The sequence below is a fragment of the Pituophis catenifer genome, unplaced genomic scaffold (assembly GCF_029215685.1).
Source record: "Pituophis catenifer annectens isolate HBS135680 unplaced genomic scaffold, rPitCat1.0.hap2 SCAF_4, whole genome shotgun sequence".
Taxonomy (NCBI): Eukaryota; Metazoa; Chordata; class Lepidosauria; order Squamata; family Colubridae; genus Pituophis; species Pituophis catenifer.
Genome location: NW_027256884.1, coordinates 71,364,672 through 71,380,913, shown reverse-complemented (window position 1 = coordinate 71,380,913; position 16,242 = coordinate 71,364,672). Strand labels below are relative to the sequence as shown.

The window sequence follows — 16,242 nt, the reverse complement described above, 5'->3', positions numbered from 1 at the left end:
AAATGGCTAATATAAAAATGAAAATGAGGAAGGAATGCTTTGAATGCTCACACAACCAGATGGCTGCAAAGAATATACATCTTTCCATCCCACACCTTTCAGTCAGAATTGAAGAAGCTTCTTGGATGAGAAGCAAAATGTTTTCAAGGAAAAAAAACAAGAAAATCCAATGGCTTTTTGGAAAAACACCTTTGGGACAGACCATGACCTGGATGATTGAGAATCTCCATAGATAGTGCCCCATCCCATTTTCAAGACACTTCCTGAATCCAACAATACTGAATAATATTTATCAAGTGTCTCTCTTTTTAGAAAGGTTGTTTAGAAGTGATCAGTTTGCAGCTCCACTCCTCCCCACCCCCGGCTTCCCTCAAGGAAACAGATTATTCTGGACCATTTTCTGTCAGTTTCAGACAGAGATATAGTACCAAAATAGCATTGATCACACTTATTGATGACCTTTGAAAGGACTACTTGATCTCTCAGCAGCTGTTTTATTATTTATTAATTATTAATAATTAATTAATTATTTATTAATAATAGTATTATTGCTCATGATATCCTTCTGGACTAGGAGTTAGGGTTAGGGAGATGAGATATTGTGGTGAATCTCCTCCTATCAGAGCCAGTTACAACAGGTGTTGATAGTATAGGGGAGAGAGATCTCATCCTAGTCTCTTGTTTTGTAGAACCCTCTCTCCATTACTATTTAATATCTACATGAAGCTGTTTTGTGAGATCATCTATTGCAGGGGTGTCTAATACAAGGCCCACAGGATGGATCCGGCCTGCAATGTGGTTGGATCCGGGCCGTGGGCTGCTCTGGAAAATGTAAGGGGCCAGCCCGCATCACTTCAGCCTGGTCTACCCAATCCCGGTGGGCGCACATATGAAAAGGCAACATTGGGCCAGCGTGGCTTCAGCCAGTCTACCCAGTGCAAAAAGGAAACATCGGGCCAGCATAGCCTCAGCCCAGTTTACCCAATGCAAAGTGGAAACATCGGGCCAGTGTGGCTTCAGCCCAGTCTACCCAATGTGAAGGGGAAACATTGGGCCAGCGTGGCTTCAACCCGGTCTACCCAGTGCGAAGAGGAAACATGCCTGCAGTTTGGGGATCAAGCTGGCTATGCCCACCCAGCTGGCCAGGCTAGTGAGTGGTGTCAAGCTGGCCATGCTCACCCAATTAGCCACACCAACCCAGTCAACTACACCCATCTGGCCCCCCAAGGTCAACCACAGCCCTGATGTGGCCCTCAATGAAATTGAGTTTGACACCCCTGATCTATTGGCATGAAATTAGATATCAACAGTATGTTGATGATACCTACTTAGACATCTTCACCCTAGGCTGACCAAGTGCTACCATCAAGATTGTTTCATGGTATGTGGAAGCCTTGGGAGTCTGAATAAGGAAGGTCAGGCTTTAGTTTTTAACCAAAGTAAGACTGTGTGAGTTTTAGGGTTTTCCAATTCTGGGGACTTCAATCTTTATTTCTGGGTGAGGATGTGAAATTTGGAGTTTCTCTTGGACTCTCAGCTTCTTCTAAAAGAGAAGTGACAGCCGTGGTCAAGAACTTTTCCCAAATCCATCTTGCACACCAATTGCTCCTCTTCTTTGATTAGGAGGCCTTACTCGCAATCATTTCTTTTATAGAAGAAAAGAAGTATACAGCATGTACAGCATGTAGAGCCCTATATACAGCACTATTTCAATGTGCTGTACATAGGGTTGCCCTTGAAGACCATCTGGAATCTGCAATTCATCCAGTATGCAGTGGTACTGGTACCTACAGGCACATCATAGTATATCTATGCAACATCATTACTTTGCATGATGCAGAGATTCCATTTAAATTTCTGCAAGCAATTAAGAGTCCTGGTTACTATCTATAAAGGATCAGGGTTTTTTTGTGGACTGCATATTTCTGACTGTCTGCCCATACCACAGGTTCGATAGGGTGGTTGTTTCTTCTATAGAATTATAGCAATAGCATTTAGACTTATATACCACCTCATAGTGCTTTATAGCATTCTCTGGGCAATTTACAGTGTAAGCATTATTTGCATATTGCCCCCAACAATCTGGGTCCTCATTTTACTGACCTCAGAAGTATAAAGGCTGAGTCAACCTTGAGCCCTGTCAGTATCAAATTCCAGGCTGTGAGCAGAGTTTACCTGCAACTCTGCATTCTAACCATTGCACCACCAGGGCTCTTTTATGTCACTTAGCAGGACCTAGGAATATGCCTTCTCTGTTGCAGTACTTGCCCTTTGGAACAGCATACTGTCAGAGTGCACACAGCTTTACTATGTGAGACAACCCAGGAGCAATAACAGCAAATAAAGGTTTGTTATAAAATAGTGGTTTTATCTAGAAAATAATATATACTATACATACATGTACTATAGGCAGAGGTCAAACAACCAACAATTACAGCAGGGAAAAACACACAGTGAGAGAGAGAAAGACACCTTCTTATTATTATACAGGCTTTTAAAGGGATAACAGCCAAAAAACCTTGCTGACGGATTCCCATCATTATATCATTGCATCATTGCAGCAGCTAGTCAGCTCTTAAATCACTACCCTGACACGTACTGCATGAGATGTTGTTGGACCTAATGCTGTGGACCTTCCATATGATCTTGAAGACTTACAATAGTTCTTCCTTTAGGTCAAAGTATTGGATGAACTTGATCTGTAATGGCTTTGAATCTGGAATATCAGGGGTTGGCCTTAGCTATGCTATACAGTACTGTACTGTGTATTTCTGTGTTTGACATAGATAATTTTTGTTTCTTAACTGGATGTGAGCCACCCTGAGTTGCTATTTGTGAATTGGGTAGGCATATCAAGCAATCAGATGAGATCAAGAAAAGACAAGATCTTGTTAACAAGCCAGAGATTCCAATTCAATCATGCCAAATGTGTATTATTGTGGGAGTCTGTTTTCTTGATCTGCTATAACTGGGACTTCCATGCCACAGAAGTGTGATTGTGTTGTGTAACAACAATTTTGTTTGCATTTCTTTTCAAGGCCCAATATGTTATTAGTGCCATCCCTCCAGTGCTTAGCTTGAAGATTCATTTTAACCCACCTTTGCCTTCAATGAGGAATCAGATGATTAACCGGATTCCTATGGGGTCAGTCATCAAGTGTATAGTATACTACAAGGATGCATTTTGGAAGAAAAAAGGTATTTCATGTTAATTGAATGGGCAGGGCAAAAGGATAATGTATTTACAGCTTATTCTTAGTGCATCAGTTCCTACTTTTATGAAGGTCTCCAAGAGATTTGTGTGTGCAAAAGTATGCCTTTATCTCATGCTATATTTCACTGGTGTAAAATTTGGAAATATAGCCCTAGGGCAAATGTATTGAAAATAATATAGTGTATACTTTTGTGGTATTACATAGGCATAAAAACTCAAGAGGGCACATACAGAGTTGTCCTGCAATGTCTTGTTCTTTCACTTCTTAACTTCAGCAAGATCTTGAAAGAAATGACAAACATTTTGCCATTATAAAAAGTGGTTTGTAATAATAATTATGTAATATTTTAAAACAAGCAAGGAACAGGAAAATAGGAAAACAGACCATGTATAGTAAAATCATTCAGCCAGAGTCAATAATATAAAATACTAATAAAACCCCACACACATATATATACACACACACAAACACACATGCATACAAATACATATCATTTATTTTCTTTTTTACTTTCAATTATTTCAACCAGACCTCCTTGAGATTGATGAATGTTTTAAAGATCTTGTTGTATCCCTTATCTTTGACAATGCCTGTGATGCACTGTAGAGGAAAAACACAGTTACATAATAGAAATGTAATGTTTAGAAAATCAGTGATGATGGTTCTGAAGCCATTCTTATAATCTTACAGTGTTTTTATCACTGCATAATTCTGAGCCTAAATCATTTAAACCTCCTATATGATTCTGAGTTCAACTCATAATATCCATATATGAGTAGATTTTAGGATGATGGAGAAACAGTTCTTTGTGGGACCTTACCAAGAGGTTTATGTCAATTATTACTTATTGTCATAATGAACATTATGATAAAGCACTTGGGAGCTTTTATTAAGGAAGTATCATATTCACTAAACCTAGTAGAAATGCTGATATCTGGATGGACCTTTCTCCCCTCCCCCCCAGATTATTGTGGTTCCATGATTATTGAAGATGAAGGCGCCCCAATTGGGTTGGCATTAGATGACACCAAACCTGATGGAAGCTTTCCAGCCATAATTGGGTAAGAATTGCTTCAGAGATGAAGGGTGAAAAGTAGGATTCTAAAAGAAAATTAACTGTCTTGAGTAATAGTTGTAACTATATTGTACACTTGTGCATGACTATTCATCGAAAAAAGTATATACAATCAAATATAAAAATCTGTCTATGAGCAAGAATTCTCATAGATTTGAAATAGGGATAATTATTGTCTTGATCTTATATGCTTTACTTTTTACATTTTAGGTAAAAAATATGTTTGTTACACAGAAATATTGAAACAGATATTTTCATCCTTTAATCAAAGAAATTCAAATATTTCCACACCCATGAATATTTTATTGAAATATTATTCTCTGTTGAAAGCAGATTATTTTTCATCAAACTGAATAGAAAGTGGCAGAAAAATGAAGAATGTTACTATGTGCACTAAATAATTTATAAAACAGGTTATTTTTTCTTCTGTTTTCCATCAGAATAATAAAATAAATCATAAGAAGAATCTGCCTAGATCAAAATAATTGCAGCACAATCACCAACTAAGTTGTAACCCGTGGGTTACAAATAACAGACTCTCCCAGACAATACTTTATACAGCAATTGTATATAGTGCCTTTGTGCGGGTTTTATGGGTTTCGCCTTTAATTGAGAAAAAAAATACTTCCCCTTCTATAACAATTTGGAAGTATTGATTGAAAATCCAGTACTGCTTCATATTTTGAAATATGGAAATATGCTATTAACTAGAATCTGAAGATTTTGGAAGTGCTTTTTAGGAAATCATTAAAACTTAACTGACATAAATTGATCCTGTTGTGAAATGATTAAATGGTAGAAGAAATAATATTTATTTCTTCCATTTTTTATTTTAAATTTCAGTTTCATCCTTGCCCGAAAGTGTAGAAGACTGATTAATCTCACCAAGGAAGAAAGGTATGAACAATAACCCTTAATGGTTTATATTTCTAGAAGTAAAAAAAATGGGAATCGTTTCCCCTCCTATCCATTTTCATTCATTGGAAGGCCAAGGAGAGGCTACTTTCTTACTTTCTGAAGTAACGTAAGAAGAAGGGGTGGTTCGACCCCTTCTCAAGAAGCCTGCCCTGGATCCGGCCACCCTGAATAACTTTTGTCCCGTCTCCAACCTTCGCTTTATAGCGAAGGTTGTTGAGTCTGTGGTGGCACACCAACTTCCACAATTCCTGGAGGAAACAGTTTATCTAGACCCGTACCAATAAGGTTTCAGGCATGGACACAGCACGAAAACAGCATTGGTCGCCCTGGTGAATAATCTCTGGCGGGCCCGGGATAAGGGTTATTCCTCTATTCTGGTCCTACTTACCTCTCAGCGGCTTTTGATACCATCAACCATGGTATCCTACTGCGACTACTCGGGGGGCTGGGGCTGGGGGGCACTGTTCTACAGTGGTTCTCCTCCTACCTCTCAGGCCATACACAGTTTGTTTGGGCGGGGGGTCAGAGATCCTCCCCGAGGCCCCTCACCTGTGGGGTGCCTCAGGGGTCGGTTCTCTCCCCCTTGCTCTTTAACATCTACATGAAGCCACTGGGTGAGATCACAGTTTCAGGGTGAGATATCATCAGTATGCTGATGATACCCAGCTCTACATCTCCACCCCGGATCAACCCAGGGATGCCCTTTCTATGATGTCTAAGTGCCTGGAGGCGGTGCGGGTCTGGATGGGTAGGAACAGGCTCAGACTCAACCCCTCCAAGACTGAGTGGCTGTGGATGCCGGCATCTCATGGTATAGTACCCCCATCACTCCAGATGGGGGGGAGTTGCTTACTCCCTCTGAAAAGGTTCGCAATCTTGGCATCCTCCTAGATTTGCAGCTGTTCTTGGTGGACCATCTGACAGCCGTGACAAGGGGGGCTTTTGCACAGGTTCGCCTGGTGTGCCAGATGTGCCCTTTCCTAGACAGGGATGCCCTCCGTACAGTCACTCATGCTCTCATTATCTCGCGATTGGATTACTGCAATGCCCTCTACATGGAGCTGCCCTTGTGGTGCACCCGGAGGCTCCAGCTGGTCCAGAATGCGGCTGTGCGGGTTGTTACGGGAGCTTCCCGCTACTCCCGTATTACACCACTCCTGCATGAGCTGCACTGGTTACCGGTGGTTTTTCGGATCTGCTTCAAGGTGCTGGTACTTACCTATAAAGCCCTCCATGGCATGGGCCCGGGGTACTTGCAGGATCACCTCCTACCAGCCTCCCACTGCCCAGTACGTTCACATAGGACTGCCCTCCTCCGGGTGCCTTCGGCCAGACAATGTCAGCTGATGGTGCCCAGGATGAGGGCATTCTCTGTGGGCGCACCGACTCTCTGGAATGGGTTACCCACTGAGCTCCGGACGGCCCCCAACCTCCGCTCTTTTCACGGTGACCTGAAGACATGGCTTTTCCAACAAATTGCCTGATCTGCTGGGAGTCTTAGTTTTAATTTCTTGGGGATTTTAATTGGATTATTTTAGTATTAATTTTATTGTTCTGTTGTTTTATCTTTGTGAGCTGCCCCGAGTCCTTTGGGAGAAGAGCGGCATATAAGTATGAATAAACTAAACTAAACTTTCTAGCTTGTTGGAGATCAAGATAGCAAATTCTGTCTAGACAGCTTCACAGAAAATCAAAGTCACAAAAACCACAAAAAGGCTTTCTCTCTGGGAGACTTGGTATTTCAAACATTTTACCCTCAGGGTCTTTACCATTCCTCACCTACTGACATTTCATAATGCTGGGAAAACAACTTTATTCAGGTGGACTTTCAAACTCAAAGATGTTTATGTTGTTTTTTTCTCCCCCTTTATATGGTTTTTAAAAATACTTTGTGGAGTAGTTATTTTAATATTAGAGTAAAATATTTTACTCTATTTACTTTTGTGATGGTTATTTTATTCAATGCTGGAGTAAAATGTTTTGAGCCTAGAAAAATAGTCTATTATCAACTTCTCTATTTGCGTTGAGTAGGCATTGCCTATTGCTATAATTGTGCTTTTTTCAGTATTGAGCTACAGACTTGCATAATCCACCTTTCACCAGGAATAGATTTCTGCTCTGACAACATCATACCTTGGCTCTTGGTTTTCACATTCAATGTATCAATACACAAATATATTTGCTGGGACAAAGTTTCCATTTCTCTCTAGCCAAATCAACAGATAGAAGTTGTTTTCATTTTAATCCAGCTACATCACAAGCACAGTCATATTCATACTTGATTTTGTTTTCCTCCAATAGTTTGGCACCTACAGTATCTTCTGACTTCAGGTGCTCCTCTCTATTTTCTCTTGATTGTAAATGTCGATTAAGCTTTCTTGACAAATTGAAATGGGCCACCATTTTCTTCTCCAATGGATTATATTGAGGTGACCAGTCTCTATGATCAGCCTGTTATGGATAACCCTTAGGGGAATCTCTGCTCTTGATAGAATCACTCATAGCATCAAGCTCCTCTATCTCTACATGGTATCTATTCACAGAGTAGCATATTAGCATCTCTTTCTCAATTCTTGCTTGGCACAGAAAACAAAAAAAGCAACAATCTTCATATTAGTTCATTTTTTCTACAGTGTCAATATTGCTTCTTTATATGTATCTATTTTTGATTGGTAAAGAGAGGTTTACTCCCTGTCTCTGTCTCTCTCTCTCTCACACACACACACACATACACACGGTACCATGTAATTTCAAAAGATTAGCTATTAAAACCAGGATGTGGATCATTTTGTCTCATCTAGGATAAAAATATTTGGTCTGATGCATAGTTAATTATCTGACTGAGGATTTATTGATAATATTAACAGCACCATACAACCGTGACACGTGCATAGTTTAGACCTCCCTGCTCTCCCAAGCATCATACAGTATTTGGGAAATCTGTCTAAATAGAGATTACAGTTTTCATGCATGGATACAAAATATTTCTTTTGAGCAAGCAGTTGAAAGCAATTTGAGAAACCAGTTTGTAGGAAGCACATGACTCTTGCTAAAAGGCAGCCTATGATGTACAAGTCAAATCCGTTTTGAACCTAGAAACTCCCACTGGTCAGCTGTTGGTAGGGAAAGACATATGCCTCATCTTTTGTCTTTGAATGGTCATTTGTAAGACTTTTGTCAATAGTCCCAGGTTCCAGCCAAATACAAGGATCTGTTTGTAATTCTGATGTCTCTTCCAGTTAACAACTACCTTATATGCAGATTGCAGACATTGTTTAAATATATGTTTGGTTTCTGAGATTTGGCTTTGACAACAACAACAAAAAAAGACTGTGGAAGGCAATTTCTACAATACGGCTTCAATCCTTGCAAACACAAATGATTAGCAAATCTTAAAAGATGAGTTAAAATCAAAACAAAAGCTACTTCAAAGAGGCAAGGAATATCTCATTAATGTTTCTCTCACAGGAAAACACAGATCTGTGAGCTCTATGCAAAGGTGCTGGGAACACAAGAAGCCTTACATGTAAGAACTTAATTTCTAATATATCAGGTTTTTTTAAAGTAGCATTGAAAATTCTTGAACCTTAGCAGATATGTTAAGATATGTGTCTACAATTGGAGAAGCCAAGCTGAAGCTAAATTTCAAGATAATGATTGGTTTCAGTCACAGGCCAGGTTAGAAAAAGGCCAAATGTGAGGGCAAATTTAATTATTTATTATTGTCAAAATATTTCTTGAGTCTTCTCCAATTGTGTAAATTGGGTAAATGAGGAATCTGATAAGTGTACATTCAAAGAAGGTTCAGGTATTATTTTATAGTTCAAAATGTGAGAGATTGTTTAATATACTTCAGAATTAAACATTGTAAGTTAATAGCTTACAAAATATGAAAATAGTAATTCAACAGTTGATAATTTTAATATTCTTGTATCACTCACATACATCAAGAGATCTGGAAATGGGAGAAGAATGCAAATAAAGAAGTATATAAATCCAATATATATAAAATATAAGATTTGCAGATGAAGTTTTTATTGAATAAACATTCAGCTTCCTTCACATAGTTTTGTGAGGAATTTTCATATGAAGATTTCCTTGGAAATGAAATGACATGGGAAATTAGTGAATTCAAAGTGTTCTATTTATTTTGTAAAGTATCTATTTTTGTCTTCTTTCATTATTTGTTAATGACAATTTTGTAGCCAGTGCACTATGAAGAGAAGAATTGGTGTGAAGAGCAATATTCTGGAGGATGCTATACATCTTATTTTCCACCAGGGATTATGACTCAGTATGGAAGGTATAGTGATCATAAGTAAGAATGTTAAGATTAAAGAGTTAATGAAGAATATTAAGGACTTCATGTTCTGTTAATTCAAACCAATTTCTTTAACTTGCTCCATAGATATAACTTCTGGGGATTGTGTAAAGAATTGCACAATTGATTAAATATTTTTACCAGAACAACGATGGCATTTTGTAGCTATACACTATATAGACAACAAATGGTCCCTGCAACAAGATAACATTTGTAATTGGAAAATATATTTAGGAATTATTTAATGTATTATACTATAAAATAGTGCATATTAATTTGCAGTTCAAAATCTATATTTATAATAGATTTAATATTGTAACTAAATATTAAAACTAATTATATATTAAACTGATAGTTTATTTACTGTCTTTAATGCCTTGATCCAGTAAGAGTGATGGATTTCAGTGATTTTATATCTATTTATTCCTTTGCTATTTTAGTTTCCATTAAAACTACTAGATTGGGACTGGATAAATATAATTGTTTTTTATAGCCATGATAAATTTATGTATCTCTTTCCATATATACAGAATGATATTATGCTTTATATCATTTTTGCATAAAGTGATATGTGTTGTAGCAAGTCATGCATGAAACATTTATGGATAATTAAGTGTAGCCTTCTTGAGCAATGATTTGGGGCTAATTTCAGGGTTCAGCAGGTCTTTGACATTATTAATAGATTACTCTGAAAAAACATCAGAAAAACACACCCTAAAGCAGAAAAGCACACAGGTGTGCTCCCTGAGTTCATAGAAATTTTTTTTAAAAAATATCATAACTTTCATTGTTTTATCAATGTATAAAATACAAAGAAGAATAAAAATAGGAAATTAAGGGAAGAAAAAAGAGAGAAAGAAAATATGAGGTACAAGAGAAGAAAGAAAGAAAGTTTTTTGGGGTTTTTTTTCTATGTTTTATTTGCAGTTTTCCTTTAACAACCAACATATTTTGTGGATTGTGTAATGACTGGGTCATTACATTTTTACACAGTGCTAACAATAATAATACAATTACATATACATAGTTTTTATCTTCCAACTTCTAACCTTAACATGCTCATTATAATTATAATTTATTCTTTTATGTATCAATATGTATAATACTTTCCCCCGAATTTGTACTTATCCCCCCACCCAATTTGTTGTGGTTCTTCCATATTTACCTCTTTATCTTTAAATAGTACTATTCTCCTTGTAATTCTTTATCGCTTTCTCCAAAAATATATTTCAACATCCATTACATTTCTTCATACAATGTGTTTGTTGACCCATCAAGTCACCAATATTTTAATATTTTAAGTATTACTCAAATTCCACCATATTTCCACTATCTCAGTTTCCTATAAACACCAATAAAACAATTTATTAATAAGATTTAATTGGTTCCAGGATTAAATCTCAGAGTCCCCTGAATTTGTAGTCTTTAAAAGCTATAAATTTCATTATATTTTTTGCACACGGTTAATCATAATAATACATTTAAATATGCCTAATCGCAATCTTCCACCTCCTAACCTTAGTATATTTATGGTTATAATAAATTCTATTATATATCTATATATATGTTACTATTTCCCCAGTTCATATTTTCTGTTTGTTTCTATTAGTTTTTAATACAATCACAGTATTACAAGACATTATGTCTCTATCTGTCATCTTTCAGCCTTTTTAGAATTTCATCATTTATTGACTTTTTGGTGATTTATTTCTCTCTTGGGATCCTATATTTCTTTCTAATATTTTTACATAGACTGTATGTCCTTCTGACTTACCCCTTATCTCCTTCTGCATCATTTGGATACCCATCCATAGCCCTTTCATTATTTTTGGGAAGTCTTTTTCCCCCCTCTGTACTATTGTAGGCTCTTAAGGAATTATCTATTCAATTCTTAGCTTTTATTGTTATTGTCTTTTCATTGTTTTTGTTTTCTTGTAGCTTATTTTGATTTGTCTCCTCCACCACTCCTTCTGATTTCTCATCTATCTTCTGAATATTTTGTTCATCTTTTCCCACCATTTGTTGAGGATCTTCTACACTCACTAGTTTATCTTTGGACAATCCCATCATTTCCTTATGATTCTTTGTCATACTTTCATAACAACTTTTAGCTATCATTAACATTTCTTCATAGAACTTTATTGTTTCCTGCTGAATCATTTTGTACCAGTTTAATACATTAAAAATTACTCAACATATCACTAATATTCCAGTGTCCCAATATCTTAAAAAACTCCAAAAAAGTCAATTATTAATAAAATTTATCAATCCCAGAATTATTCCTCCAAATCCCCTAGTTTTCTAGTCCTTAAAAGCTCTAAATATATAGTTTACAGTCTTTATAGTTTCCAACTTACACCTTCCCAATTGTCCAAATTTTAGAGTCTTATTTGTCTTTTCTTCTTTTTCTCCTCCCTCCCGCTTTTCTTCTTTTGCCTCATAGGATGATCTATCAAATGATGTTAGTGAATCAAATCAGCTTAGCCCACCAGGTTTCCTCAAATTTCTCAAAACCACCTTTCAATGAACAGTTCAATAAAGTTTTGGTATTTATAGTTCAGTTGCTTTAAAAATCTTCAAACAGCTCAGTAGATATTTCCAAGCCTCCAAATCACCTACTAAGATAAAATCAAGATCAAATAGCCTTCCATGTGTTATTTGCTTTCTCTCCTTTCATCACTTTCAGTCAAATTTCCAACGTTGCAGTAATCGTCTTCCTCCAATAGATGGCTCCCCTGCTCCCAATTCCAGCATTCAACAGAGTGTAAAAATCAAAACAGCTGACTTTCAGCCATTCAGTGGGATTGATAATAGAGTTTAGAAAAGCAATTTCTCCCAATAATCACTTTCACAATGTTGTTCGACTTTTCTCAGGCTTTCTGCATTTTAAAACATCCTTTAAATATTTCTTTTGCGTCTGAATCTTTAATCTTTAGTCTTTCTCTTTAATTTTTAGACTTTAATCCTTCTCCATAAATCCAATCGCCGCTTTCTTACTATTTGGAGATCGTTTTTTAAATGTTTAACTTGGGTTGAATCTTTGGGGTAAAAGTTGGAAGTTATCTCACCCTGTTTCACTGCTGTGTCCATGCACCACTCCAGCACAAGATCTTAGTATATCCCCGTTGTCCCAGCTTGTGACAGACCAAAATGGCCATCGTCTCTGCTGCTGTTCGGGAGAGCTTTCTTCAGATCAACGAGGAAATTGCGGTTTCCTCGTGATCAACGAAGCGCCTCTCCATTCTTCACCACTCTTCCAGGGTGTCTTGACCCTGTAGGGCCTCCCGGCAAGCAGTTGCAGGCTGCATTTCACAGAGCCCGACGGAGCTCCGCTATTTTCCAGCTGTTCCTGCTGCAACATCAACCGGAAGTCAGTCAGAAAGAAAGAAAGAAAGTTTTGATTAACTACTTTTAATGAATTGGATGTTGTACATTTCTGTTGTACATGTTATGTTATGTTTTCTTTCTAAAAGTTTTATATATATATCAAATGACTGAGTCTTATTTATAAATTACTCTTGGATAATTTTTTTCAGCCTTGTACGAGTGGTTGGATAGTAGATAGGATAGCTTTATCATCAATGTTATGTTTCCTTTTTATTATTTGATCAAGTTGGATATCATTCTTTTTAGAGTATTAAAGCTGTTTACATGCACCATCAGCCTGCAAAAAACACTCCTATTACAACTGTCCACAGCTTTTTCCATGTGAGGGGCACATGTAGCTTTCACACCACATACTTTTGAAAAAAATCCAAAAAGTAATAACTGGGTCCAGCAAAAAAACTATATGGTTTTATTTTGTTTACATTTTCATGTAATTAAAAGTTTAATGAAACTTAACCTGATTAGTCTCTGGACATGTATTTAATAAAATTTACCTTAACGCAGTGGTTCTCAACCTTCCTAATGCCGTGACCCATTAATACAGTTCCTCATGTTGAGGTGACCCCCAACCAGGGTTCTAAATTTTTTTACTATCAGTGCTGTGGGCGTGGCTTATTTTGTGGGCGTGGCTTGGAGGTCATGTGACTGGGTGGGCGTGGCTAGCTGGTCATGTGGCCGGGTGACCATGGCTAGGTGTATAGGGACTACCCAGAGGACTGAAAAGTCATTTCTGACAGATACTCACACTTTTTACTGGTCCTCACACTTATGACCATCCTCACATTTATGCTGGTGCAGCATTCTTAACAACCATGTCACTCATTTCACAACTGCTTCTCTTCACCATGGTGATAAGATAGGGCAAAAAACGTAAAATGTGAGGACAGTCGTAAATTCAAGGACTGGTCAAAAGTGCGAGGACCAGTCAAAATAACTTTTTCAGCCCTCTGAGCAGTCCATGTGCACAAAAGGACTACCCAGAGGGCTGAAAAAAGTGATTTCTGACAGGTCCTCGCACTTTTGACCGGTCTTCGCACTTATAACTGGTCATCATGCCCATTGTAGCATTCTTAACAACCGTGTCACTCATTTCACAACTGCTTCTCTTCACCATGGTGACAAGATAGGGCAAAAACGTAAAATGTGAGGACAGTCGTAAGTTCGAGGATTGGTCAAAAGTGCGAAGACCAGTCAAAAATAACTTTTTCAGCCCTCTGAGTAGTCCATATGCATAAAAGGATACAGCAATAGAGAGGGATGAAGGAAGGGAAGGGAAATTAGAGTAGGAGTGAGGGTAAGAGAGGGAGGAAGAGAGGAGGAGAAGGAGAAAGGAAGAGGAAGTGGGAAGGAGAAGAAGAGGGGGGAAAGACAAAGTAAGAAGAAAAGAAAAGAAAAGAAAAGAAAAGAAAAGAAAAGAAAAGAAAAGAAAAGAAAAGAGAGAGGTGGTAGGTTTGAGGAGAAAGATTGCTGTACAATAAAAAAGATGAAAGGGAAGAAAACCAACCCTAAACAAATATAAAGATATTAAGATAAAGAATGAATTGTTAAACTTTAAAGAATAAAAGAGAACAAATATGAATAAATAGCAATAATTAGAAACACACATACAAATATACAATGTATTTTCTTTGAACAGAGCATTTGGCCGGTTCACAAATTTAAACAGTGTTTAGTCATTTCAATTAAATTTACAATTTCTATATTTTCTTTTTGCCATATTTATTCCTCATCTATTTTTTATAAAAACCAATATTACCCTTCATCCTCATCTCTAATCTTAATCAAATTCAATTTTTCCCTTCTATTCTATATTATACCCCTTCCCATTGTCATCTATTTTTATATCCATCCTCACATTGGTTAATTATGTAATTATGTAATACAGTTGTTTAATACAAATTCAACATTTTAATATAAATCAATTAGTTATATAACTATCTTTTTGTATATTAATCAATATGAACATGAATATTCCAATTATTTCCATGCAATCCAATTTCTTACAAATCAATTAATTATATTTACCAATAATAATAAACCAAATAATTTCCCCCATATATTCCTCCAAACCACAACTTAACCATTTCTGCTTTCAGAAATATACAATTAATAGTATCTCAATTATTACAATTCCCTAGTTAAATAGAGTTTTTTTTCTTTTGTGTTTTAAAATCTTGAACCTCCTCTTTTGCCCTAAATTTCCCATTGTTTGCAGTTTTGCACCTACCTTTTTTGGTGAGGAAAAAGAAAAAGAAATCTCTCTCTGCCTCATTTTGTCACGTTGCAGCAAAGACCCTGCTTTACTTTCAGTTTCGTTTTTTCAGCATAGCTAGGGGAAAAAAATCTGCTTTCTCTTTGCAGCTAGCAACAGAGCCCTCCGCAAAACAGCTGAGAGCAAATCAGCTGAGAGTCCGGAGGCTGATCAAATCAACTTATGGTAATTAACCTATGCTGAAGCTGAAAGGGGCTGTTTTTTCTATTTTTGCAGGCACCGGTCTTCTCATTTGTTTTCTTTTAACACTGATCAGCTGTAGGGCGGCCCTTTGAAGCCCCGCAGCAAGAATTTAAAGTTTTTTTCCCTCTAGCCATCAGCTGGGACTCCGGAGGCAGCAATAGATTGGAAGTGGGCGGGGTAAGCGAACGGCGAACGGCAATCCAACATAGGCAGAGGGTGAGGGTGAGTGAAGGTGGGGGGGGGGGCGAGAGAGGGCTTTGGCAACCCCTGTGAAATGGCCGTTCGACCCCCAAAGGGGTTGCGACCCCCAGGTTGAGAACCGCTGCCTTAACGCTTAAAAACACAATTTATTAATATATTATATCTACCGGTATTTAAAACATAATCCTCGACTTATGACCACAATTGAGCCCAAAATTTTTGTTGCTAAGCAAAACATTTGTTAAGTGAATTTTGCCCCATTTTATGACCTTTCTTGCCACAGTTGTTAATTAAATCAGGCTTCCCCATTGATTTTGCTTGTTGGAAGGTCAGAAAAAGTGATCACATGATCCCAGGACACTGCAACCATCATAAATATGAGTCAGTTGCCAACTTCTAAATTTTGATCACATGACCATGGAGATGCTGCAATGGTTGTGTGAAAAACGGTCATAAGTCACTTTTTTCAGTGCCATTGCAGCTTTGAATGGTCATTAAATGAACTATTGTAAGTCAAGGACTACCTGTAAAGGATAATACTACTGTTTTTCTCCAAAAAGAATGCCGGGTCTTAGTTTCTTTTGACCCCCGAAAAAATGGCTAGGCCTTCTTTTTGGAAGGTTCTAATTATTGACTCACCTCGCAGCAGTGGCACCGACAGACCTGCCCA

At 37.3% G+C, this 16,242-nt stretch overlaps 1 protein-coding gene across 2 annotated transcripts in view; it reads left to right on the top strand.

The window, feature by feature from the left end:
- LOC139316631 (amine oxidase [flavin-containing] B-like) overlaps positions 1-16,242 on the top strand; it is an 84,251-nt gene that overhangs the window by 60,656 nt on the left and 7,353 nt on the right. For both annotated transcript variants that reach the window (XM_070943455.1, XM_070943456.1), the window contains exons 8-12: positions 3,039-3,198; positions 4,180-4,276; positions 5,134-5,187; positions 8,677-8,734; positions 9,414-9,511. In XM_070943455.1, the coding sequence (XP_070799556.1) occupies positions 3,039-3,198; positions 4,180-4,276; positions 5,134-5,187; positions 8,677-8,734; positions 9,414-9,511 (467 nt within the window). The remainder of the gene's footprint in view (positions 1-3,038; positions 3,199-4,179; positions 4,277-5,133; positions 5,188-8,676; positions 8,735-9,413; positions 9,512-16,242) is intronic.